Here is a 25395-nt window from a genome sequence, read left to right as displayed (position 1 = left end):
TACTTGTTTGGGACTTCATCCCGATTAGGTACAGGAAGTGGATTAGGAAAGATGATGACCCATGGAGGGTTCCCAAAAGTGAGAAGGATTACATATGGGATATCAAGATCCCAGAGTATTTCGTTTTCCCAACGGAGTATGACAAGGAGTTAGTCAAGAAAAAAGCAAAAGAAATCATGGGGACATGCTTCAAGAATTTCAAGGGGACATTGTACAAGAATTTTATCCTCCAAAATAATGAGCCAGATTTTGATGGTGGACAGTTTAGCAAGCAGAAGGACTTCTGGCAGGATTTCAAGGAATACAGGTTATCCGAGGAGTACTTAGAACTGAGCAGGAAGAATAAGGAGAACTCGCAGAAAGCGACGAATCCTCATCATCTCGGCTCTCGTGGCTACGCCAAAAAGATGCTAGAATTTGAAGCAGAACTTGAAAAGATGGGCCGCCTTGCTGAGGAAGGTGTTCAGGTTGAGACCGCCGATTGGGAGCCAAGATCGATAATATACTATATGGGGAGGAATGTACGCCATGCAGAGGACGGGAGCTTTAGCTCCACAAATCAACCCATGAGCGAACTCATCCAGAGGATCTCCCAGGTAACTTGGAGGTGAGGCAAGGGACTCGCACTTCTAATAGGGAGAAAGACGTGCTCACCCAAGCACTCGGAACCAACGAGCACCCTGGTCGCACTAGAGGAACCGGTGTTGTTCCTTAGAAACTAGCATTCCCCCAAGAATCTAACACTTACCGGAGCCGCTCGAGGGGTAGAGCGGATCAGGAGGCAGAGTATTTGAGGCGACTAAAAGAGATGGAAGAAAGAATGGACGCATGGATTGAGGCAACTGTTGAAGCACGAGTCCAATAAATTTTGTTGTCCAAGGGGTTAGGAGTACCACAAAACCCTACTCCTACTGCCTTTAGCCCACAGTTTAGGGATCACAGCTGCTGCAGATCGACCCCGCTCGATGAAGAAGATGAGAATGTGCCTCATCCAGTGGACGGCATCACTGAACCCGTCAATGTCAAGTTGTACATCCGTTAGGAATGGACAAAGGACAAGGTGGCGCTCGGCCAGGCCTGGCCTACGAGAGACGGGACCATTAATGGCCACCCAATTCCACAGGTGTATGCTTGCGTCACCATTGACATAATACTTGATCAGAAGTATAACAAGATACACATTGAGTACCCCATAGCGGAAGACAGGCCGAAACTTGGTCATAACAAGGGCTCTCAAGTGGCATGGTGCAAGCGCTTCATTAAGATTGACCACCAATTGTCCTCTGATGATGAGGACAACTGCGAGTCTTCGCCCACCCATGATGATCACTCACCATCTCCCAATAGATATCACTCCCCTCCTCATCCCTTGCCATCACCCCTGAGAAAACAGAGGTCTCCTTCTATTCTCCTCGTCCGACTCCATCTTCATTAGCCTCGAGAAAAGAGAAGACTCCTCTTCCTCCTCCTCCATCTCCATCAGCCCCGGGAAAACAGAAATCTCGTCATCATCCTCCTCCTCCACCTCAGCCCAAAACAAGATCAAAGGCATCCTCGCAGTCGTAGAAAAGGTCCTTGGATTCGGTCGCTAATGCTCTCAAAGTGGACCAACAAAAAAGAAAAAGGTCGTTCAGTGGCAGCGTTACAAACTTGATGGAAGGAAAATTTATAGCACACATCTCGAAGGAAGATTGTATTAGTTTCTTCAATCTCTGTGCCTCACTCCCTCCGTTTTTGTTGAAGTCTGAATTTGAAAGGCAAACACAGAATCAGTATGCTACAACAAGAGCCGATGAAATACACAACAAAGATTTAAGGAAGATTCAGAAGTTCGTCGAAGACAACCCCGAATTAACCATGGAAGAGGCCGTGAACATCTATTATGATATACAAGGGACAGGAACACCGGCAATGAAGTATGAAAGGGGCAATCTTTTGGTTCCCGATCACGAGTATAAAAATTTGACAACATATATGCGCCAGTTGCATGAATATTACATGGCTCAAACAACAGAGACGGAGGACTTTGGTTTTGAGGTTATTATCCGTTCGCCACATGTTTTTCATTATCCTGAAGAAGAGAAGTTCGATGTCGAGTGGGAGTGCTTGTTCTAGCTATACTAGAAACGCTCTCTTGATACACAAATGTTGACGCTGTGGACTATGTAAGTACCCTACATGCACGATATTACAATTAACTACTCTCTCGGGACACAAATTGTTAACTTTTGAGCACTTCCCATGATTTTATGTAGGTGTATAGCAAAATTTTGCATTCTAAAAAGCAAATGGGATAACATAGGCTTCTTGGACCCCTTGCGAGTCAATGAGAAGACATGTCTAGACCTCCATGGATGTGACGCGAAAGACCTAAAACAGAGATTGATTGTTGTTTACGATGAATTCAAGATGAAGAACAAAACCCACATACTTCTAGCCTACAACTGCGAGTATGTGTTCTCGGCTTTTAATTTTATGCTTCTTTTTTCGTTAAGATAATTCGATAATTAGGATTCTGTGATTGCAACCACCATTTTGTCTTCATTTGTGTTAATCTTACCAAATATCTGATCGAGGTGTGGGACTCGAAGAAAAAACCATTTTATCATTTGGATGCACTGGTGGCAGTGTAGAATTAGTAAGCGATCCTAATAACATATTATTTTCTAATCACACATACCGCTTTCTAACGTTTCTCCTTTTAATGTTGCTCAGTGTCCGAAGAAGACATATTGGTGGGACGCAGGTCCCATTCAAGATTGTCGAAATAGAGGGGAAGTACCTAAAACAGCCGGCGAGAAACAATGAATGCGGGTTTTATGTAATGTGGGCAATGCTTCACTACATCGGCGGAAAATCGGAAGAAATCGATAAGTTGGTGTGTATAATCCCCATTTCATTTGTGTCTGTTAATCATTCAACAAAATGATTTACTGATTCCTCTTTGGATATCATCTTTTTTTAACGACAGCGCAAGAAATATAACCACGAAAGGCTGTTAGACATGGAGATCGTCGCGCTGCAATCGGAGCTGGCAAAATTCATCTTAGCCGAGGTATTGGAAAAAGATAGATTATTTTTCATTGCACAATCTGTTAAGTTCAAGGAACAGTATGGCCCAGAGCGGCTCGCCAGATTATTGTAAGAAGTCCGAGAAGCATTGCACAATCTGTGAAGTCCGAGAACATTTTTTTTTTATTTTGAGGGATCGAGATCTTGATAAGAACATTTGAACTGTAACCGTAACATTTGTAATGTTTAATATTGATGGACCTGTCGTCTACGTAGCGTATATAAAGCGAAGCCCGATTCCACGAAAAAATATAAATTAAAATAAATTATAAAACAATAAAATACGAACGTGACATCACTGCCGGTTAGCAGAAAACCGGCAGTGTTGTCGTAAACATCACTGCCGGTTAGCAACAAACCGGCAGTGATGGCACTGCCGGCTGGAGCCACAAACCGGCAGCGTTGTCTTAGCCATCACTGTCGGTTCTTGTCACAAACCGGCAGTGATTCTTTCAACAACATTGCCGGTTGAAACACAAACCGACAGTGTTGGTGGAACTGAACTCTACTGGGTGGTCTTATGAACCGGCAGTGTTGGTGGAACTGAACTATGCCGGTTGTGTAAAGAACCAGCAGTGAAGTTGAAGAACACTGCCGGTTTGTAGGAACCGATAGTGATAGCTTACCCTCATCACTGCCGGTATGGTTATGCTGGTTCAAAATCCGGCAGTAATGGGGTATTTTGAACCGGCAGTGAAGTGCTATTCTGACGTAGTGAGTGTGTGTAATTCATAATCTAGACTATCTTTTTTTTGTTTTTTCGGCATTTTGTGAAACTTTTTGGGCTATTTTTTTTATGAAATGTAACTGTTCATATTTGGTTAGAGCTCTTGCTTACTAGGGGTAATGGCGTCCACAAAGCGGAGGAAAATCAATAAAGAAGGAAGCTTATTACCTACTTTACCACTGTGGAAGTAGAAAGAATGGTGGGTAGTAGTAACACCCATTACCCTTAAGTTCCATTATCTAAAAAGTAGTAGTAGCTTAAGACCTTGCAATAGCCATTAGAAAATTATATCTGTGGGCCATGGCGACAGGCATGCACAGCCACACTACAATACATGCATAAAGCGAGAATAAGATAAACGGATTTTTTTTTTCATGGACTTACATGCTTTTGGTATATATATATACACATTGTGAGATTTATGGTAAATTGGTAACTATTACAGTCCACCCTTACTTACTACTCCATCTATTCTAGATTATAAGATGTTTTACCTTTTCCAGATATATTGATTTTGCCGTGCACTTAGATATACACTATATCTAGATACATATCTAAAATAATGTATTAGAAAAAGATAAAACATGTTATAATTTGGAGACCGAGGGAGTAGTACTTATTATTTAGATAATATACATGTCCATAATACTGTGCAGGAGAACCCGATTGAGCTAGGACTAATAATAATTAAAAGAAGAGAAACTAGCAGCTAGCTAGTTCGTGAGGTACTGTAGTAGTAGGGGGTCGTACCTACCTTTAGTCCTCTACTACTACTTGAACCTGAGATAAACATTTTGTTGTGACCATTATACAGATAGAAAGACAGGATAGATAGGAAGCTAGCAATAGTAAATCAGAGCCAGTAGCATTTGAATTTTGAAAGCAAGTTCAATGTGCATGCATGATCAGTTCATCATACCTCTTGGTAGCGTGACTTCATATATTCTTCACCTACCCTGATGATTCGAAGGGTGGGATGTTTTGGATGGACTGCGGCCGCATGTTCCAATGCGGCCTCCACTTCCTCCACCTCGGAGATAAAGGCATAATCACAATTCACGTGGACTTTGACTCTCTGGAGCGAACAAGTTCCGAGGTTCTGGAAGCCAAGCAGCTTGTCAAAACCAAGATGCAGGTTCTCGTCATGTTTTAAGGACCACATAAGGACACGAAACTGAAGGGATTCAAGACTTGGCGTGATAGTATTAGATGGCACGCTGCTGCTGTTGCACTCGCTGCCATGCAGATCAAACCTGATAAATGAACCGAATACCTTTAAGAATCTCAACTTGCGAAAGTAGGCAACACCTTCATCAGTACAAATCTTTATGCTAATAACTAATTTGGGGGGGCTAGTCGACGAACGCAGTATGAGGCAACTTGGCAAGGGTTTCCATGTCCTGGTCATTCACAGCTACCACACTGTCACATCCAGATAGGTGAGGTTTGGAGTAAGCGACGACTTAATCCATGCAGTCAGTCCAGAGAACGCCAAGAAACGGAGATGCCCACATGAGGAGAATAACAGACTAATGTCCCAGTCTATACTTGGAGAATAAATGCCCAAAATTTGAAGTTCCTGGATATTGTGCAGATGGCCCAGGGAGTCCAGCAAAGCACTCCCGATGCTCTCACTGATCCTAGCACGAATATTAGCCTGGAGCACCCTCAGTTCCCTCAGCAGACCTAGCTCATTCACAAACTGCATTGTATCATATTTTTCACACCATACACACAGCTCTTGCAATGATGTCAGCTTACCAATCAAACCAGCCGGCACTCTTGTCGGGTAACTACATCGTAGGCAAACAAGTTGCATCAGAAGTCCCACCTCCTCGGGCAGCTCCTTCATGTAGTTCTTCCGTAAATCCAGTGTTTTCAGAAACCTCAAATATCCTACCTCGGGCAGCTTTTTGATATTCTCTAGTCTGAGGTACCTCAAGTGAAGTAAACTCCCAAGATGATCCTCCGACACATCTTTGATGCAGTCTTTGTTGAAAACAGAACATCCTACCATTTCTACTACACGTAAAAATGGGAGGCGTGGACATAATGCACAAAAATCACACTCACTGGCAAAGACGGATCTCACTTTCTCCACAGCGATATTAGCCAGCTGACCAACGTTGTGTTCTTCAAAACAATAATGTAGGGCTAACCTGCGAGAAATGCTCCCCTGAAGTTTCTGTCGCTCACCACCACCATTCAATATAGTGACAAAAGTTTCTTCACTGGACAATTGATGTATCAAATCAAGCACCATATCATGAACCGAGCAGGCTGCGCCTCCTCCAACTATTGGCCGACGCCGCCTCCAACTATCGGCTGCGCCTCGCCCATCGCCATGACGCCGCCTCCTCCGTAGTGATTTCCTGAGGACGTGGGCCTCGAGGGCGTCCACCGCACCAGCGCTTGCCTCCCTCCCTCTCCGCCGATTGGATCAAGCTGCGGCGACTCTCCCTTCGTGCTACCGCCTCCCTCCTATGCCCCGGACCAGGCAGAGATGTGACTGGGATCTGCGATGAAGGACAAGGCCATCGCGAACCAACCTCATCTCATCCTCGTGATGATCCCCCTCCGCTTTTGCAGACGACTTCATGGAGTACATCAATGGCGGAGATCTCTACTCCCTCCTCAGAAACCTCGGTTGCCTCGACGAGGACATGGCTAGGACATACATTGCTGAGCTTTGTTGCCGATGGGATTTAACTTTATCCTGTTCATAGTGACATCATTTTGCTGCAATGACTGAAAACATCAAGGATCCATTGCTTTCTTTCTGAATTGTGATGGCCATATAAAGGTAATGGGTACCCATTGCTTTCTTACAGCTTTCTCTATTCACACTAAGGATTTGTACCGCTGAACTCATGCCTCTCATAGACTGCACTTGTTCCCCAATGTTATACATTTTCTTAGGCTAGGCTTATCACTTACTTTCCTACATATAAAAACGTTTATTCATGGATCACTAGCCTGTTCAATTTGATTGGAATAGAATAATTAAGTTTTTTTTTCTATAGAACATTGGGCAGCTCAATCTAGAATAGAACTATTTCATAGGCAAGTATCAGGTCAGTGCACATAATCTGTAACTTGCAAGCATTACAGATCAGTAGGCCACCAACTTTTACAGTGGTATTTAGCTTCTAAAATATTTATCCTTTCATTCATTAGTCAATATATACTTGTTGCGCGTTTTTATTTTGTCGTGCCTTTATGTTTATACGATTCTCATTTGGTCATTTGGAACTTTCCTTGAAATTTTTTCATCTGTTAGCGATTGAAGATATAGTCTGAGTCCTATATTTGAGGTAGTTATCTTTTAGCATATCCTTCACCTAATTCTTCCCATATGATGTTGAAGGATCTGAGTCATGTTTGGAAGACAACCCTCCTTCGCAAAATTCAATCACTGTAATGCAATGTTCTTTTTCTGGAAAAAAAAACATGTCTGACCACAAATCTTCAATACTGGAATATGCCTGAACTATGACATGCTGGTTTTAGGGGTTGCCTCTGGTTAACAACAATCCTCCAGTAGTATGGTGGAAGCTCCCATTGGGTGCAGTGCATTTAGAGATATAACCAGCACTGGCAAGTTTCTTTTTTCTACTTTTTTATTAACCAGAAGTAGTTTCTTTTGGTTGCTATTTCCTTTAATTAATGCTGAGCCTTGGATTATATTCAGTATGATGCTACAACGTCTCATACCATGCGGGTCTTTTTCCTTCTAAACTATAATTTTTAGTTTACAGTCAACAACAAGTAGAGATCAAGAATGCTTACCTGGGTGAGTTCAAATCATCCTAGGTGCAGTGCCTGCAGAATGTTTGGATGCAGAGTTTCAGAACTCTGAACTTTCTTAGCTACTCTCGGACACCTTCCCCTTCAAGTTAAATAAACCATTTTATATTGAGCATTGACAAATGAGTACCATTAGAGTAGGTAGTAGGTAGGTAGACTGCATCGAAGATGATCGCAAAGTCTCTTTTGCTGAGGTTCAGCGGTGTCTGCAGACATTATTCTTTATTGGCAAAGTCTGTTTGAAAGAGAGTTGGGTGGACTTAATCTTTCATAGAGAGACTTTGAATTTGTTACACGTCTGATCGACAAATGAGGTGACATCTATATTTTGCACAATTGTAGTTATGAAGTCTATTACCAAAGCTGAATCACAATTTCTCTGAGAAAATGACTGATCCTTCAGTTTAGTGTATGTAACTGTTTAGGAAATCTGGGCTTTAAGCATAACTAGACATTTTCCTTTGTCTCATTCTTGTATCCTTGGGCTTGAATTGATGCGCTTGACCTTTGTAGGTAAGCCGGTCAAAGGAATGCCCTGAAGCTAAAGATACGCACAAATGGGCATCCATCATGTTGCTCAGCGTGCTGGGTCTGGATGGCCATGGACAACGGGGATAGTAACCACCAGCCGGTGGTGTGTACTGCTTGGTGTGCTGGATGGCCATGGGCATGGGAGTGGCGAGGCAATGGCGCCTTTGGATGCTAGGCCACAAGGGTGCCATGCTGAACTGCATGCATATATAGATGTGTGACGAGGACAGGGCATGCCCTGGATGTGTGCAATGATGAGACAGGTTTGACTTTTGATGCAGTAGACACAATAACACTGCTAGAAGCCTAGAATGGTTTTTCAGATATTGTAATTTATTGATCATCATACTTTATTGATGATGAAATATAAACAGTTTCTTTTCCTTTGCAAATGGATCTAGGTCAAATAAAAAAAATTGATGGGATGGATTAATTAGAAATGAAATATAAACAATTTCTTTTTACTATGATAATTTGACTTCCACGTTAGACAGTGTATGCCATTATCACTGTTTGTTTTGCCCGTAGCAACGCACGGCCACGATCCTAGTAACAAAAAATATTTGTCACTCTCATTTCCCTCTGTATTTTTTCTTTACCTGAATGCTTTTCTCATAATTATTTTAGTAAGTCATGATATGCAAACTAACTCGTTACAAGTGGAGTTAGTCAGCATATCGTCACGATATCCAAGGACAATTTTCTCCACTAGTAACGAGTTTTTACAATGCATGTCAAAATCTCACATCATTCACAAAACGAGAGTATTGCAATTGCAATTCAACCTAAGCCAACTTGACCGGAGAATTGGGTAGGCTGATACTCAGCATTGTCCCAAGGTCGTTGTATATAATAAGATAAGAAAATACAATGCCCACTATCCAATTATGTTTTTTGAAAAAAAGAAGAAGAGAGATGGGGAGGGAAATGTCTCACCCACTAGCAACGTGCATATTTATTACAAAATAAGGAAGTCCTCAACGACATGAAAACACTAGTCTTAGATATATAGATCTTGAGGAGATCTGACGATGGATGGTGTACACATAATTGGATGGGTGCATAAAAAATCAGTTCCACTTGACTGAATATGTATCTAGCGGCCAAGCCAAAATATTGAACTGAGTCTGCTACTGCTGACATCACGGGATGGACGTTTTTCTGAGGTGACGGCGCTCCCCACTTGTACGTCGTCTGTATCCAACGGCTCCAGCACAACAACTGCACCATCGCTCATGCCCACTGCAATCTGGTTTGGCTTCCACGGATGCGTAGCGACAACTGTGGGATAGACAGTTTCACCATCCCTGGGAGCAAGAGAGGTAACAGAAACAAGATGTTGGTTACCAGAATTGAAACTACCACTAAAAAAAAGGAACTGCTTGAAACTCCACATACCTGGATATTGAAGATGGTATGTATGCAGAGGGTGCTATCCTGCACTTTAACGTAAGAGATTCTACATCGAATATTCCAATTGCACCATCACGAAATCCAGCATAGACCAACAAACAACCAAGTGAGTATACCGCACTTGAAATTGGCGAAGGGGGTGCATCTCTTGGGAACCACTGCATTGTCAAGTTATGGAAGGTTAAATATTAATGTGTAATGTGCTTATTATAATGCATCGATACGATTAGGAGCATTCTACAAGCATGATGTAAATCATGTAATATGTTAGTACTCTGACTCAATAGACAAGACAGCATATGATTACTAAGAGATGCAAATATATTGTTATGAAAATGTTGTGAATGACTTACCGAGCACAAGCATTCCAATTGCCAATCATAGATCGCCAACTGACTCTCATGAACTACTAAAAGATGCATTCCATCATAGTGAAACTGCACCACTGTATCACCAACTAAAGCACCGGAACCATTAGATGGATGTTTGATGTATCTTGATTTCTTCTTCTCCCAACCATCAATGCTCCAAACACATAACTGCAAATTTCATTTCATTGCAAAAAAAACAAGAAAAGAATGATTCAGAAAGAAACAATACTGTATTTTTAGATATTTATACCTTTAGAAAGTGGAGTGTATTTATAGATCTTTGTATATTTTAGAAAATGGATTAATGGTTGGTATGAAATGCGACTAACATAATGTCGGGGGAGCATACCCCGGTTACCCCACAACGCGGCTTACGCTGGAGGAAAGTGCACTTCGTGGCCCAGTAGGCCACGGCCCATCATCCGTGTAGCGCCTCGACCACTCGCTCCACCCGACCACATAGTCGCGTCGGGATACGAGGCACGACCACGACCACCCCGGGCCTAGGCTGACGGTCAACAGATAAGACCAGGGGAGGTTGGCGCATTCAATGAGCCTGCCACAACGAGACGTGCACGCACCGCACACCCACTCAAACCAAAAGGACAACGACCACCCAATGTACCGTGGGGCCTTAGGATGCATCAACCACCCTTCAAAGTGCAGGGTCTTGGGGTGAGGCATCACCCCTCGGACTGCTCCCCCACCAATTCAAAAGGCCACTCCGTGGCCAGGCAATGTCAGGATATGGCATGGGACCGCTCAAACACTGTATGACTCGACGGGCAGGTGTACGACCACGCTCGCCACAAAGCACGGGTCTCACGTCCAGGGACTTGACTTCTCGGAACCGAACAAACAAGTTGACCCCCGACCACCCGTGTGTGGGATGAAGACTCGCTGCCCCCTTCATGATCAGGAGGGCGGCCGGTCGGCAGAGGACGACAGCCATAGACTCAAACTAGCGCACGACGCCCCCCCCCCCCCCCCGTGGGTAGTTGGCGCAAGGACAAAGGCCACGACTCGACCTATGCGCCCACGTCCCATAAGGACTACAAGAGGACAGCCTTGACCCGCACTATGCCGCTATGGTGCACCATACCAACCATGACCCGCACTGTGCCGCTATGGCGCAAGATACCTCGACGTGGAGAACAGGAACCTGTGACGACATCCGAGCATGCAACAAAAGCTGGGACAAGATGCAGAGGGCCCACGGACCAGGCTCGTCTTCCATCGCCCTCCCCTCGAGCTCTCGACCACTCGGGTCGTGGGAACCCTTTCCTTTCAATTGTCACTCGGCCCCCAGAAGCATAAGGGAATCGGGCCTTCATTCTAGTGGACGGAAAAAAGGAAACACTCTCTATGGCTCTGGAGGGATCGATCTATTCTCTCGAGTCCTCTCACTTCTGAACCCACGCTTATGAGCACCCCCATTGTAAGCCAACTGAGCACTTGAACCGAGAAACACGAACTCGAACCCCTCAGAGACTGTAGGGCTCCAACCCGATACAATATAATCTCCCCATGTCTTGAGTGCTTCCATCGATTCCTAGAGCTGCGCGGCACTAAATTTACTGGTCGGTTCACAAAACACCGACACATAACATTTTACTGTATTTAATTCCGCATCCCTTAAATTTATAAGCAAAAACATAATCGCTAGTCCTAATTTTGATATATATTAGAATTCACACCTGAGCATCAGCACCTGAAGATACAAGCACCTCCATTGATTGCGAAAATGCTAGTCCAGTTATCTTTTTGTGATGACCCATGAGCACAATTTTAACCTGTGCAATTCGATTAAGATAAGTTGATATTTTGGCACGTCGATGTTAAATATAAGCTAAACAGTAATTAGTACACTAAGCATAATGTTCCACATAGGAAGAATCCATTATCGTTAAAAATTCTTAAATTTTTAAATGTCGAGCTAACAACATATGTATGGTTTATGAAGGTTTTTTGGGTCATATACCACGAGGTACTTACTACTCTTCATATTGTTGATGGGAGCTACCACAAAGTTGCTATGTAATATGTGTACCTTGTGGTATCTGCTCAAAGCCCGCAAAAAGTACATAATTTGTTATGTCAAAAAGATCATATGTAAAACAACATTTCCAATCTCATGATCCTAATACATAAGTAAAACATGAGGGGATATATAGTCTGAAACTGAGAGCACATTATTTTACAATGGGTACATTACTGCATTTCCAGTGAGAACCATATATAATGAGTTTTGCCAATACTCTGAGATTCTTGGAAACAGGGGATGATAGATTCACGTTTAATACTCACTTCGTCTATACGGACATTGTAGATTTGAATTGAAGAGTCCTCCCTTCCAATAGCTATGATGTTATTGTCTAAAGGGTAGAATGCAAGGAAAGTTCCAGCAGGTGGAGGTGCCATGAAAGTAGCCATGACCTATATATGAGAGATTGCACAAGATCAGTGAAGCCAAAGAAAGGCCATGGTGCAACTACGAAATAAAAATTATTTTACGAAAGTTGTCATGCATGATTTGTAAGAGATCAATCATGGAATTAACTACTTATTGTTATACACAACTGAAGAAGACATACCTTGAATGTCATCAAGTTGAACAATGAGACTTTGCCACCAGAAGCAGAAATTAGATAGCGGTCATTTTCGGATAGTGCAGTGCAGGCTGTTGCTTCTTTAGGGTCATTGCCATCAATGGTGTCGTTTGTCATTGGAATGCCATTTTCCGGTTGCCATAGTACAGGTGGAACAGATTTGGATGACTAACAAAAAGTAATGATGGATGGTTTTTAGAAAACAACAAACAGAACTACAGTGTTGAAATCTTAAGCTAGTGGTCCTATCTAACCTTGCCACGTGGATTCTTGTCCATGTGCTCCCATTTCCACAGCTTATGAACAGCATTGGAGCTGAGAGCCAAAAGTGCCAGCCCATTATCTGTGTACAACAAGCGCATAACCTACAAAGAAAACAAATAAAACACAATGCTTATATATCAGAATTATATACTGCTTTGAATATGACCATAACAGTCTTAAATTCTAACGAATTGTTCGGTGTGTGCTATGTCATGAAAATCATAAGCACACGAACAGATACTGATGTGTGATATTCCTTGCATTAATTTAAATGGAAAATGTACATGCAAACGTTGCTGAACATACTTTGCTTGAAGATGTGGTCGGATCTGGCATACGCAGTATTTGAATTTGTCCTGAGCCAACAATGTCCGCCAACTTCCAGGCCTTGGTTACTAACTCAGGGGCTTTGCTCATTTCCATACATGCCTACCATTTGTTCGATACGGTTAGCAAATAAATACAAATACATTGAACTGCAAGGAAAAAGAAAAAAAAACACGTGCACACTCGGCTGGCCACTCATGAATTTCCTGTCATCATCATAGAAACATGTACAACATACACATTCCAGAACTGAGTGCTTTTCCTTGCATTTCTAATTACGTTCCTTCAGTAGTTAGACACCACAATTCAAAATGTTATGAATGAATCTACCTTGAGCCACGCAAGCACGGCCAACCGGTTGGCAGACTATGGCATTTGTGAGACAACACGGCCAACTCGGTGACATGCATGCATGGCCACTGCAATCTGCTGGTGTTCAGAATGAATCTGAGCCAAAAACAAACAGGCCCTACATGCATGCAAGCGAGAACAAGGCAATTGGGATATTTTTACGTTAACTATCACGGCCCGCCCACCCTTACTTAATACGGAGTAACTATTTATTGAGATAATCTATGTTGCCCTTGCCTAGAATACTGTGTAGGAGAACCCGATTGAGCTAGGACTAATAATAATTCAAAGGAGAGGATGTATGAGATCAACATTTTATTGTGACCATTATACAGATAGAAAGACAGGATAGATAGGAAGCTAGCAATAGTAAATTAGAGCCAGTAGCATTTGAATTTTGAAAGCAAGTTCAAATGTGCATGCATGATCAGTTCATCATACCTCTTGGTAGCGTGAGATCTCGATCATATATTGTGTTTCTACCCTCTTGGTTAGAAGGGTGGGATGTTTTGGATGGACTGCGGCTACGTGTTCCAATGCAGCCTCTGCTTCCTCCACAACCTCTGCGGCCGCGTGTTCCAACGGCTCCAGCACATGAACTGCACCATCGCTCATGCCCACTGCAATCTGGTTTGGCTTCCACGGATGCGTAGCGACAACTGTGGGATAGACAGTTTCACCATCCCTGGGAACAAGAGAGGTAACAGAAACAAGACATTGGTTACAAGAATTGAAACTACCACTCACCAAAAAAAAACTGCTTGAAACTCCACATACCTGGATATTGAAGATGGTATGTAGGCAGAGGGTGCTATCCTGCACTTTAACATAAGAGATTCTGCATCGAATATTCCAATTGCACCATCACGAAATCCAGCATAGACCAACAAACAACCAAGTGAGTATACCGCACTTGAAATTGGGGATGGGGGTGCATCTCTTGGGAACCACTGCATTGTCAAGTTATGGAAGGTTAAATATCAGTGTGTAATGTGCTTATTATAATGCATCGATACGATTAGGAGCATTCTACAAGCATGATGTAAATCATGTAATATGTTAGTATTCCGACTCAATAGACAAGACTGCATATGATTACTAAGAGATGCAAATATATTGTTATGAAAATGTTGTGAATGACTTACCGAGCACAAGCATTCCAATTGCCAATCATAGATTGCCAACTGACTCTCATGAACTACTAAAAGATGCGTTCCATCATAGTGAAACTGCACCACTGTATCACCAACTAAAGCACCGGAACCATTAGATGGATGTTTGATGTATCTTGATTTCTTCTTCTCCCAACCATCAATGCTCCAAACACATAGCTGCAAATTTCATTTCATTGCAACAAAAAACATGAAAAGAATGATTCAGATAGAAACAATACTGTATTTTTAGATATTTATACCTTTTAGAAAGTGGAGTGTATTTATAGATCTTTGTATATTTTAGAAAATGGACTAATGGATGGTATGAATTGCGACTAACATAATGTCGGGGGAGCATACCCCGGTTACCCCACAACGCGGCTTACGCCGGAGGAAAGCGCACTTCGTGGCCCAGTAGGCCACGGCCCATCATCCGTGTAGCGCCTCGACCACTCGCTCCACCCGACCACGCAGTCGGGTCAGGATACGAGGCACGACCTCAACCACCACGGGCCTAGGCTGACCGTCAACGGATAAGACCAGGGGAGGTTGGCGCATTCAATGCGCCTGCCACAATGCGACGTGCACGCACCGCACACCCACTCGAACAAAAAGGACGACGACCACCCAACGGACCGTAGGGCCTTAGGATGCATCGACCACCCTACGGACCGTAGGTTCTTGGGGTGAGGCATCACCCCTCGGACTGCTCTCCGCACCAATTCAAAAGGCCACTCTGTGGCTAGGCAATGTCAAGATATGGCACGGGACCGCTCAAACACTGTATGACTCGACGGGCAGGTGTACGACCACGCTCGCCATAGAGCATGGGTTTCACGTCCAGGGACTTGACTCCTCGAAACCGGACAAACAAGTTGACCCCCGACCACCCGTGTGTGGGATGAAGCCTCGGCGCCCCCTTCATGATCAGGAGGGCGGCCGGTCAGCAGAGGACGACTGCCATAGACTCAAACTAGCGCACGACGCTCCCCGGGCCGAGGCCACGACTCACACTATGCGCCCACGTCCCATAGGACTACAAGATGACAGCCTCGACCCACACTATGCTGCTATGGTGCACCATACCAACCACGACCCGCACTATGCCGCTATGGCGCACCATACCTCGACGTGGAGAACAATAACCCGTGACAACATCCGAGCATGCAATAGAAGCTGGGACAAGATGCAGAGGGCCCATGGACCGGGCTCGCCTACCGCCGCCCTCCCCTCGAGCTCTCGACCACTCTGCCGCCCTCCCCTCGAGCTCTCGACCACTCGGGTTAAGGGAACCCTTTCCTTTCAATTGTCACTCGGCCCAAGGAAGCATAAGGGAACCGGGCCATCATTCTAGCGGACAGAAAAAAGGAAACACTCTCTATGGCTCTGGAGGGATCGATCTATTATCTCGAGTCCTCTCACTTCTGAACCCACGCTTACGAGCACCCCCATTGTAAGCCAACTGAGCACTTGAACCGAGAAACACGAACTTGAACCCCTCTGAGACCGTAGGGCTCTGGCCTAAAACAATGTAATCTCCCCATGTCTTGAGTGCTTCCATCGATTCCTAGAGCTGTGCGGCAGTAAATTTACTGGTCGGTTCACAAAACACCGACACATAACATTTGACTGTATTTAATTCAGCATCCCTTAAATTTATAAGAAAAAACATAATCGCTAGTCCTAATTTTGATATATATTAGAACACTACTAGAGAACAGATTTTAGAACGATGTCCCAATTTGGTATTAGCCTCGGCATTTTTTGCCCCCAGAACTAAAGGACCCTTTAGTCCCGGTTGGTAATACCAACCGGGTCTAAAGGTCCCTGCCCAACGGTCATCCGCGGGGCAGGGATCTTTAGTCCCGGCTGGTATTACCAACCGGTACCTTTAGTCCCGGTTGGTAATACCAGCCAGGACTAAAGCTTTTAGTCCCGGTTTGGGTGATGCCCCGGGAATAAAGATTAATCTTTAGTTCTGGTTTGGCCCCCTAACCGGGACTAATTATCCCGGTCTATAATCCAGCTCATTTCTTCCTCCCCGAGCCCGAGCCATTCCATTCAAACTCACTGCCTCTGTTCTTCAGCTTGCTATTGTTCTTGCTCTCTCCCCCTCCATTGGTGTTGCTCTTCGATTTTGGAGGTAACAAACTTAATCCTCTTATGTTTTATCAGTAGCTTATCTCATTTTGCGATGTAGATGCATGTGTAACTTTATATGTTGGACTTTATTATGATTTTATATGTCATTTTTAGCTCAAAATCACATGATGATTTGCATATATGTTTGGATAAACAAAAGTTAAATTAGTTCATCAAAATCACGCCTCGCTCGTCCTCGCTGGAGCACGCGCCATCCTCGTCCCCGGCGGCTTACGTGATCTTAGAATTAATTTTTCCATGAAATGAAAAACTTAGAAAATAGTTAGAAAATTGTAGAAAATCCGTACTAGTTGAACTTGCGGACCGTGTTCAGCTCGGCGAGCATGTTCTCTGCCGAGCGGTAACGGACGTCAAGGATGAGCTTTGATTCTACGAGGGAGAGCGGCAACGGTCGTGGAAGACCGTGTTCCCTTTCTCGTAGAATCGGAGCTCTTCCTTGGCCAAGTACGGTGCCGTCCGGTGGAGAAATGCTCACCGAGATGATCACGTAAGCAAGGTCAACTAGTACGGATGGTTATTTATTGAAACATGTTTTTGAGCTATAATTTGATGGATATTTGATAACTTCAGACCTACAAATGTCATCTACAAATGTTACTATCCTCGGCAACCTAAACGCCCGCGAGCTCGCCGATATCGAGCAGGTCACTTAGAATTATTTTTTCCATGAAATGAAATACTTAGAAATCATGCCTTTTATTTTTTAGAATTAAATTTTCTATGAAATGAAAAACTTATAAAATAGTTAGAAAATTATAGAAAATCTGTACTAGTTGAACTTGCGGACCGTGTTCATCTCGGCGAGCATGTTCTCTGCCGAGCGGTAACGGACGTCAAGGAGGAGCTTTGATTCTACGAGGGAGAGCGGCAACGGTCGTGGAAGACCGTGCTCCCTTTCTTGTAGAATCGGAGCTCTTTCTTGGCCAAATACGGTGCCGTCCGGTAGAGAAATGCTCGCCGAGATGATCACGTAAGCAAGGTCCACTAGTATGGATGGTTATTTATTGAAACATGTTTTTGAGCAATAATTTGATGGATATTTGATAACTTCAGACCTACAAATGTCATCTACAAATGTTACTATCCTCGGCAACCTAAACGCCAGCGAGCTCGCCGATATCGAGCAGGTCACTTAGAATTATTTTTTCCATAAAATGATCTACTTAGAAATCATGCCTTTTATTTTTTAGAATTAAATTTTCCATGAAATGAAAAACATAGAAAATAGTTAGAAAATTATAGAAAATCTGTACTAGTTGAACTTGCAGACCGTGTTCATTTCGCCGAGCATGTTCTTTGCCGAGCGGTAACGGACGTCAAGGAGGAGCTTTGATTCTACGAGGGAGAGCGGCAACGGTCATGGAAGACCGTGTTGCCTTCCTCGTAGAATCGGAGCTCTTCCTTGGCCAAGTACACTGTCGTCCGGTGGAGAAATGCTCGCCGAGATGATCACGTAAGCAAGGTCAACTAGTACGGATGGTTATTTATTGAAACATGTTTTTGAGCTTTGTGATTTCTATGTCATTTTTAGCTCAAAATCACATGATGATTTACAATAGTAAAATCACTTGATAGTTTGGTATTTTACTATTATACATAGTACATATTTCATGGTTTAGTTAGATAAATAAATAATTTTAGTTTTGTTTAAATATATCATTTTAGAAAATATGAAATTTACACTAGTTTGCAAAAATAAGTATAGAAAGTAGATGACAACTGGTACCGGATCCTCAGCCTCTCGTTCGGTTGCGAAACGACTAAGGCCAGAACTCCCTCTCATTATCTGCGGCAAGTGTAAGCAGAAGATTGTGATGAAGTACCGAGTCAAGAGACAGGGACCCAACAAGGGTCGTGTTTTCTACAAGTGCCCGGATCGCGATGTGAGTTTCTTACGCATTTGATTATTATGGCTAATTGACCTGCTTTTCTTGAATATTTTTGACTAAATATTTTTTGGCTTTAATTTCAGTGGGAGGGCAATGGATGCGATGGTTGGTACTGGGAGGAAGATTATGCTACATACGTGCAGAATTCGGGTGCGCTTGAGGTAGCGGCTGCTGATGATGAGGCAGTGAGCCAGCAGGAGAAACTTATTGATATTCAACAGAAGAATGATTTATCTGTTTTAGTTGCGTACGATCACGAAATAATTATGTTACTGAAGTGCATTGTAGTTTTAGTTTGTTTAGTGATAGTTGGGATTGTTTACGTTGTAGCCAGGCTTAGTTAATTAATCAACCGTGTGTGTATCATCTATGTTGTGTAATAAAATACTTAATTATGTTCAAGGTTTTCATAATTTGTCGTGTAATGCAGATTATGTCACGCCATTGGATGTACAATGCCGATCGCCGCTCCCAAGACTTTATTGAGGGCGTGCACTATTTCTTAGGTGTGGCCGAGGCAAATAAGCGGGATGGTTTCATGTGCTGTCTATGTGCCATATGTAAGAATTTAAAGAAATATTCAAGGTCAATGAGTCTTCATTCACATTTGCTTAAGTCAGGTTTCATGTCAAACTATATATGTTGGACTAAGCATGGAGAAAGCGGGGTCATGATGAAAGAAGGTGAAGGAGAAGATTTAGACATTGATGACATTATTGCTCAGTATGGTGCCTTTGATGATACTACAATGGGGAGAGATGAAGAGGTAGCGGCAGAAGATGATCTCGGTGATGCTCTTGGCGATGCCATTCGTGATGCACAACAAGAATGCGAAAGTGAAAAAGGGAAAGTTAAGTTCGAGCGCATGCTTGAGGATCATAGGAAGTTGCTATACCCGACGGCCGAAGAGGGGCAAAAAAAGCTAGGTACAACACTGGAATTGCTACAGTGGAAGGCAAAGAATGGTGTATCCGACAAGGCATTTAGGAATTTATTGAACCTCATAAAGAAGATGCTTCCGAAGCCAAATGAATTGCCCACCACTATGTACAAAGCAAAAAAGGTTATCTGCCCTTTGGATTAAAAATCCAGAAGATACATGCATGTCCTAATGACTGCATCCTCTACCATGGCAATGAATACGAGAATTTGGATGAATGTCCGGTATGTAAAGTAGCACGGTATAAGATCAGGCGCGATGATCCTAGTGACGTCAACGGTGAACAACGTCCTAGAAAGAAAATCCCTGCCAAGGTTATGTGGTATGCTCCTATAATACCACGCTTAAAACGTTTGTTCAGAAATAAAGACCATACAAAGTTGTTGCGGTGGCATAAAGAAGACCGTAAGGTAGACAATATGCTGAGACACCCAGCTGATGGGTCCCAGTGGAGAGCGATAGACAGGGAATTCCCAGAGTTTGCAAATGAGGCTAGAAACTTAAGGTTCACCTTAAGTACAGATGGTATGAATCCTTTTGGGGAGCAGAGCACTAGTCATAGCACTTGGCCAGTTACTCTATGTATCTACAACCTTCCTCCATGGTTATGCATGAAGCGGAAGTTCATTATGATGCCGATCCTCATCCAAGGTCCGAGGCAACCTGACAACGACATTGATGTCTATCTGAAGCCATTAGTTGAGGAACTTCTAGTTTTATGGAACAAACCAGGTGTACGTGTCTGGGATGAGTACAAACAAGAACACTTTGACCTACGAGCAATGTTGTTCGTAACAATCAAAGATTGGCCTGCTTTAAGTAATCTTTCAGGTCAGACAAACAAAGGATATAATGCATGCACACATTGTTTTGATGACCTTGACAGTATATATTTGAAAAGATATCGAAAGGTCGTGTACCTTGGCTATCGTCGATTCCTTCCTTTGAATCACCAAGTAAGAAAGAAAGGTAAGCATTTTAAAGGTAAGCCAGACCACCGGAAGAAGCCTCATAACTGAACCGGAGAAGATGTACTCGCAATGATCAAGGATGTGAAAGTAGTATTTGGAAAGGGACAAAGCAGTGAATCTGTTCCCAAAGATGCTAAGGGACACGTACCCATGTGGAAGAAGAAGTCCATCTTTTGGGAGCTACCCTATTGGCAAGTCCTAGAGGTCCGCAACGCAATCGACGTGATGCACCTGACAAAGAATCTTTATGTGAACCTGTTAGGATTCATGGGTGTGTACGGGAAGCCAAAGGATTCACTTGAAGCACGCCAGGACTTGCAGGGCATGAAAGAACGAGACAACCTTCATCCAGAGAAGACAGATGATGGACGTCATTACTTAAGTCCTGCTAGCTACACGCTTAGCAAAGAAGAGAGGGACAACATGTTCGAATGTCTAAGCAGCATCAAGGTCCCATCGGTATTCTCCTCTAATATAAAGGGTATAATAAATGTGCCAGAGAAGAAATTCATAAACTTAAAGTCCCACGACTGCCACGTGCTTATGACGCAATTGGTACCAGTTGCTTTAAGAGGAATTCTACCTCGACATGTACGTCTAGCCACCGTGAACCTATGTGCATTCCTCAATGCAATTTCTCAGAAGGCAATCAATCCAGTGGAACTAGCTACTCTACAGAATGATGTGGTTCAATGTCTTGTTAGCTTTGAGTTGGTGTTCCCTCCATCCTTCTTTAATATCATGACACACCTCCTAGTTCATTTGGTGAAGGAGATTAGTATTCTTGGACCTGTGTTCTTACCTAACATGTTCCCCTTCGAGAGGTTTATGGGAGTCTTGAAGAAATATGTGAAAGTCCGTTCTAAGCCTAAAGGAAGCATCGCCCAGGGCTATGGAATAGAGGAGGTCATTGAGTTCTGTGTTGACTTTATTCCTGACCTTGCCCCGATTGGCGTTCCCGAATCGCGACACGAGGGGAGACTCAGTGATAAAGGAACTTTAGGGAAGAAAACATATATTGGCATGAAAGACGATTATTTCAATAAAGCACACTACATAGTTCTTCAGAACTCGTCATTGGTGCATCCGTACATCGAGATACATAAGGAGTTCTTACGATCCAAGTTTCCAGGGAAGACTAAAGCTTGGATTAGGCGTCAGCACATGGAAAATTTCAGTGGTTAGTTGCAAAAAGAATGTCAAGGCGATGACAATATTGATGAACAACTGTATTTATTGGTTAGGCAACCATCATGGCATATCCTCACGTATCAAGGATATGAGATAAATGGGAATACATTTTATACAGTTGCCCAAGATAAAAGGAGCACCAATCAAAATAGTGGTGTTCGCATAGATGGCACAGATCTAAATGGGAATATACAAACATATTATGGCCGCATAGAAGATATATGGGAACTAGACTACGCACCTAATTTTAAAGTCCCTTTGTTCCGGTGCCAATGGGTGAAGCTGACCGGATGAGGGGTAACAGTCGACAAAGAGTATGGAATGACAACAGTGGACCTCAACAATATTGGGTACAAAGACGAACCATTTGTCCTTGCTGCCGATGTGAGTCAGATGTTCTATGTGAAAGACATGTCTACAAAATCAAAGAGAGGAAAAAATGAAGACATCAACTCAATGATCAATGAGCCAAAGCGCCACATAGTTCTTTCTGGGAAAATAAATATAGTGGGAATTGAAGACAAGTCAGACATGTCAGAAGATTATGAAAGAAATGTCTGAATTCCACCCTTCATAGTGAAGAAAGATCCAAGCATCATGTTAAATGATGAAGACACTCCATGGTTACGACAAGATCATAACCAAGGGTTATACGTCAAGAAAAAATTCACTGTTGTGCCCGCATGATACAACGATGCACTGTTGTGACATAGTTTTAGAAAGTCTATATGAGATTCAAGAATTTATTACTAGTGTTTGATAAAATTTTCTCAAATGGGAAAATGAGCTATGTAACAATTGTAGATCTTGCTGAGATGATCAAACTTGGTATTCAGAGATTTTTTATCTGAGGTCATTTAGTGTCTCATTTGAGCAAGTTTGACCAAGTCAAATTTGGTCAAATGAAAAAACAACACTTTGACTCTAGTATTATGAACTCTAAATGACTTCAAATTGAAAAGTTTTGAATACCAAGTTTGTTAAAATCATCAAGATCTACAATTGTTGTTTTGGTCAACTTTCCATTTGAGATAGTTTGGACGGTTCAAATTTGTGATTTTTAAATTTCGACGCCTACAAACTAGTTTTCGAAACCCTAGATTGTCTCCAATTGAAAAGTTTTGAATACCAAGTTTGTTCAGCTCATCAAGATATACAATCATTATATAGGCTATTTTTTCATTTAAGAAAGTTTGAACAAAATATAGATCAAATTTTACAAGTGTGTGAGATAGTTTTAGAATGTCTATATGAGATTCAAGAATTTGTGGCTAGTGTTTGATAAAACTTTCTCAAATGAGAAAATGAGCTATGTAACAATTGTAGATCTTGCTGAGATTATCAAACTTGGTATTCAGAGATTTTTCATCTGAGGTCATTTAGTGTCTCATTTGAGCAAGTTTGACCAAATCAAATTTGGTCAAATGAAAAAACAACACTTTGACTCTAATATTATGAACTCTAAATGACTTCAAATTGAAAAGTTTTGAATACCAAGTTTGTTAAAATCATCAAGATCTACAATTGTTGTTTTGGTCAACTTTCCATTTGAGATAGTTTGTACGGTTCAAATTTGTGATTTTTAAATTTCGACGCCTACAAACTAGTTTTCGGAACCCTAGATTGTCTCCAATTGAAAAGTTTTGAATACCAAGTTTGTTCAGCTCATCAAGATATACAATCATTATATAGGCCATTTTTTCATTTGAGAAAGTTTGAACAAAATGTAGTTCAAATTTCACAAGTGTGTGACATAGTTTTAGAAAGTCTATATGAGATTCAAGAATTTGTGACTAGTGTTTGATAAAACTTTCTCAAATGAGAAAATGAGCTATGTAACAATTGTAGATCTTGCTGAGATTATCAAACTTGGTATTCAGAGATTTTTCATCTGAGGTCATTTAGTGTCTCATTTGAGCAAGTTTGACCAAGTCAAATTTGGTCAAATGAAAAAACAACACTTTGACTCTAGTATTATGAACTCTAAATGACTTCAAATTGAAAAGTTTTGAATACCAAGTTTGTTAAAATCATCAAGGTCTACAATTGTTGTTTTGGTCAACTTTCCATTTGAGATAGTTTGGACGGTTCAAATTTGTGATTTTTAAATTTCGACGCCTACAAACTAGTTTTCGGAATCCTAGATTGTCTCCAATTGAAAAGTTTTGAATACCAAGTTTGTTCAGCTCATCAAGATATACAATCATTATATAGGCTATTTTTTCATTTGAGAAAGTTTGAACAAAATATAGTTCAAATTTCACAAGTGTGTGAGATAGTTTTAGAATGTCTATATGAGATTCAAGAATTTGTGACTAGTGTTTGATAAAACTTTCTCAAATGAGAAAATGAGCTATGTAACAATTGTAGATCTTGCTGAGATTATCAAACTTGGTATTCAGAGATTTTTCATCTGAGGTCATTTAGTGTCTCATTTGAGCAAGTTTGACCAAGTCAAATTTGGTCAAATGAAAAAACAACACTTTGACTCTAGTATTATGAACTCTAAATGACTTCAAATTGAAAAGTTTTGAATACCAAGTTTGTTAAAATCATCAAGATCTACAATTGTTGTTTTGGTCAACTTTCCATTTGAGATAGTTTGGACGGTTCAAATTTGTGATTTTTAAATTTCGACGCCTACAAACTAGTTTTCGGAACCCTAGATTGTCTCCAATTTAAAAGTTTTGAATACCAAGTTTGTTCAGCTCATCAAGATATACAATCCTTATATAGGCCATTTTTTCATTTGAGAAAGTTTGAACAAAATGTAGTTCAAATTTCACAAGTGTGTGACATAGTTTTAGAAAGTCTATATGAGATTCAAGAATTTGTGACTAGTGTTTGATAAAACTTTCTCAAATGGAAAAATGAGCTATGTAACAATTGTAGATCTTGCTGAGATGATCAAACTTGGTATTCAGAGATTTTTCATCTGAGATCATTTAGTGTCTCATTTGAGCAGCTCATCAAGATCTACAATCCTTAATGAAAAAACAACACTTTAGCGGGCTGCAAAAATTTCAGGCCTTCAGTCCCGGCCCAGACCAAGAACCGGGACTAAAGGATGGGCGAAATTGCCCGCCCAAAAATACCTTTAGTCCCGGCTGGTAACACCAACCGAGACTAAAGATCCTTTAGTCCCGGCTGGTAAGCCGAACCGGGACTAAAGGGGGACCTTTAGTCCCGGTTCGGCTTACCAGCCGGGACTAAAGGATCTTTAGTCCCGGTTGGTGTTACCAGCCGGGACTAAAGGGTCCCGGCCTATATATATCAAACGGTTCCTCTGTTCATCTTCTACTTTTCGATCTACAACGTCGATCTCGTCGTCTCTGCCGTGCCCGCGCCGCCGTCGTCGTCTACCTCCGCCCAGCCTCGTCGTCAAGCCTCGCCCGGTGGCCGTCGAGTCTCCGCCGTACGTCGTCCTCGCGCAGTTTTGCTCAGCCCCATGGCCGGCCAGCACGCCCGGCCGCCATGGCCATCCATAGCCTGTTGCTAGCTATATAGCCCTTGGCCAAATTTTTTTAGACACTTTTTTAGATAGTTTTTTTAGATAGTTTTTTTAGGTAGTGTTTGATAAATATGTTAGATTAAAATGTATTAAAATTTAATTAA

The 25395-nt window shown here is 42.2% G+C and overlaps 1 protein-coding gene and 1 pseudogene across 3 annotated transcripts in view; both read right to left on the bottom strand.

Annotated features, from left to right (window-relative positions):
* The window catches only part of LOC136510157 (protein TOPLESS-RELATED PROTEIN 2-like), a 29088-nt pseudogene extending 23272 nt beyond the window's left edge, over window positions 1-5816 (bottom strand).
* Window positions 5817-8938: 3122 nt separating this feature from the next.
* LOC136513701 (uncharacterized) overlaps window positions 8939-25395 on the bottom strand; it is a 28123-nt gene continuing 11666 nt past the window's right edge. For 2 of the 3 annotated variants that reach the window (XM_066507658.1, XM_066507659.1), the window contains exons 10-21: window positions 22145-22195; window positions 14618-14803; window positions 14250-14422; window positions 13914-14157; window positions 13101-13223; window positions 12785-12895; window positions 12516-12698; window positions 12229-12357; window positions 11619-11714; window positions 9904-10089; window positions 9536-9708; window positions 8939-9444 (exon numbers count right to left, since the gene is read on the bottom strand). In XM_066507658.1, the coding sequence (XP_066363755.1) occupies window positions 9234-9444; window positions 9536-9708; window positions 9904-10089; window positions 11619-11714; window positions 12229-12357; window positions 12516-12698; window positions 12785-12895; window positions 13101-13223; window positions 13914-14157; window positions 14250-14422; window positions 14618-14803; window positions 22145-22195 (1866 nt within the window). In that variant the 3' untranslated portion in view covers window positions 8939-9233. The remainder of the gene's footprint in view (window positions 9445-9535; window positions 9709-9903; window positions 10090-11618; window positions 11715-12228; window positions 12358-12515; window positions 12699-12784; window positions 12896-13100; window positions 13224-13913; window positions 14158-14249; window positions 14423-14617; window positions 14804-22144; window positions 22196-25395) is intronic. The other variant, XM_066507660.1, reaches the window with a different exon arrangement.

This window comes from Miscanthus floridulus, chromosome 16, assembly GCF_019320115.1.
Source record: "Miscanthus floridulus cultivar M001 chromosome 16, ASM1932011v1, whole genome shotgun sequence".
NCBI classification, from domain to species: Eukaryota; Viridiplantae; Streptophyta; class Magnoliopsida; order Poales; family Poaceae; genus Miscanthus; species Miscanthus floridulus.
The sequence above is the reverse complement of the archived record's forward strand: the minus strand, read 5'-3'. Positions and strand labels throughout refer to the sequence as shown.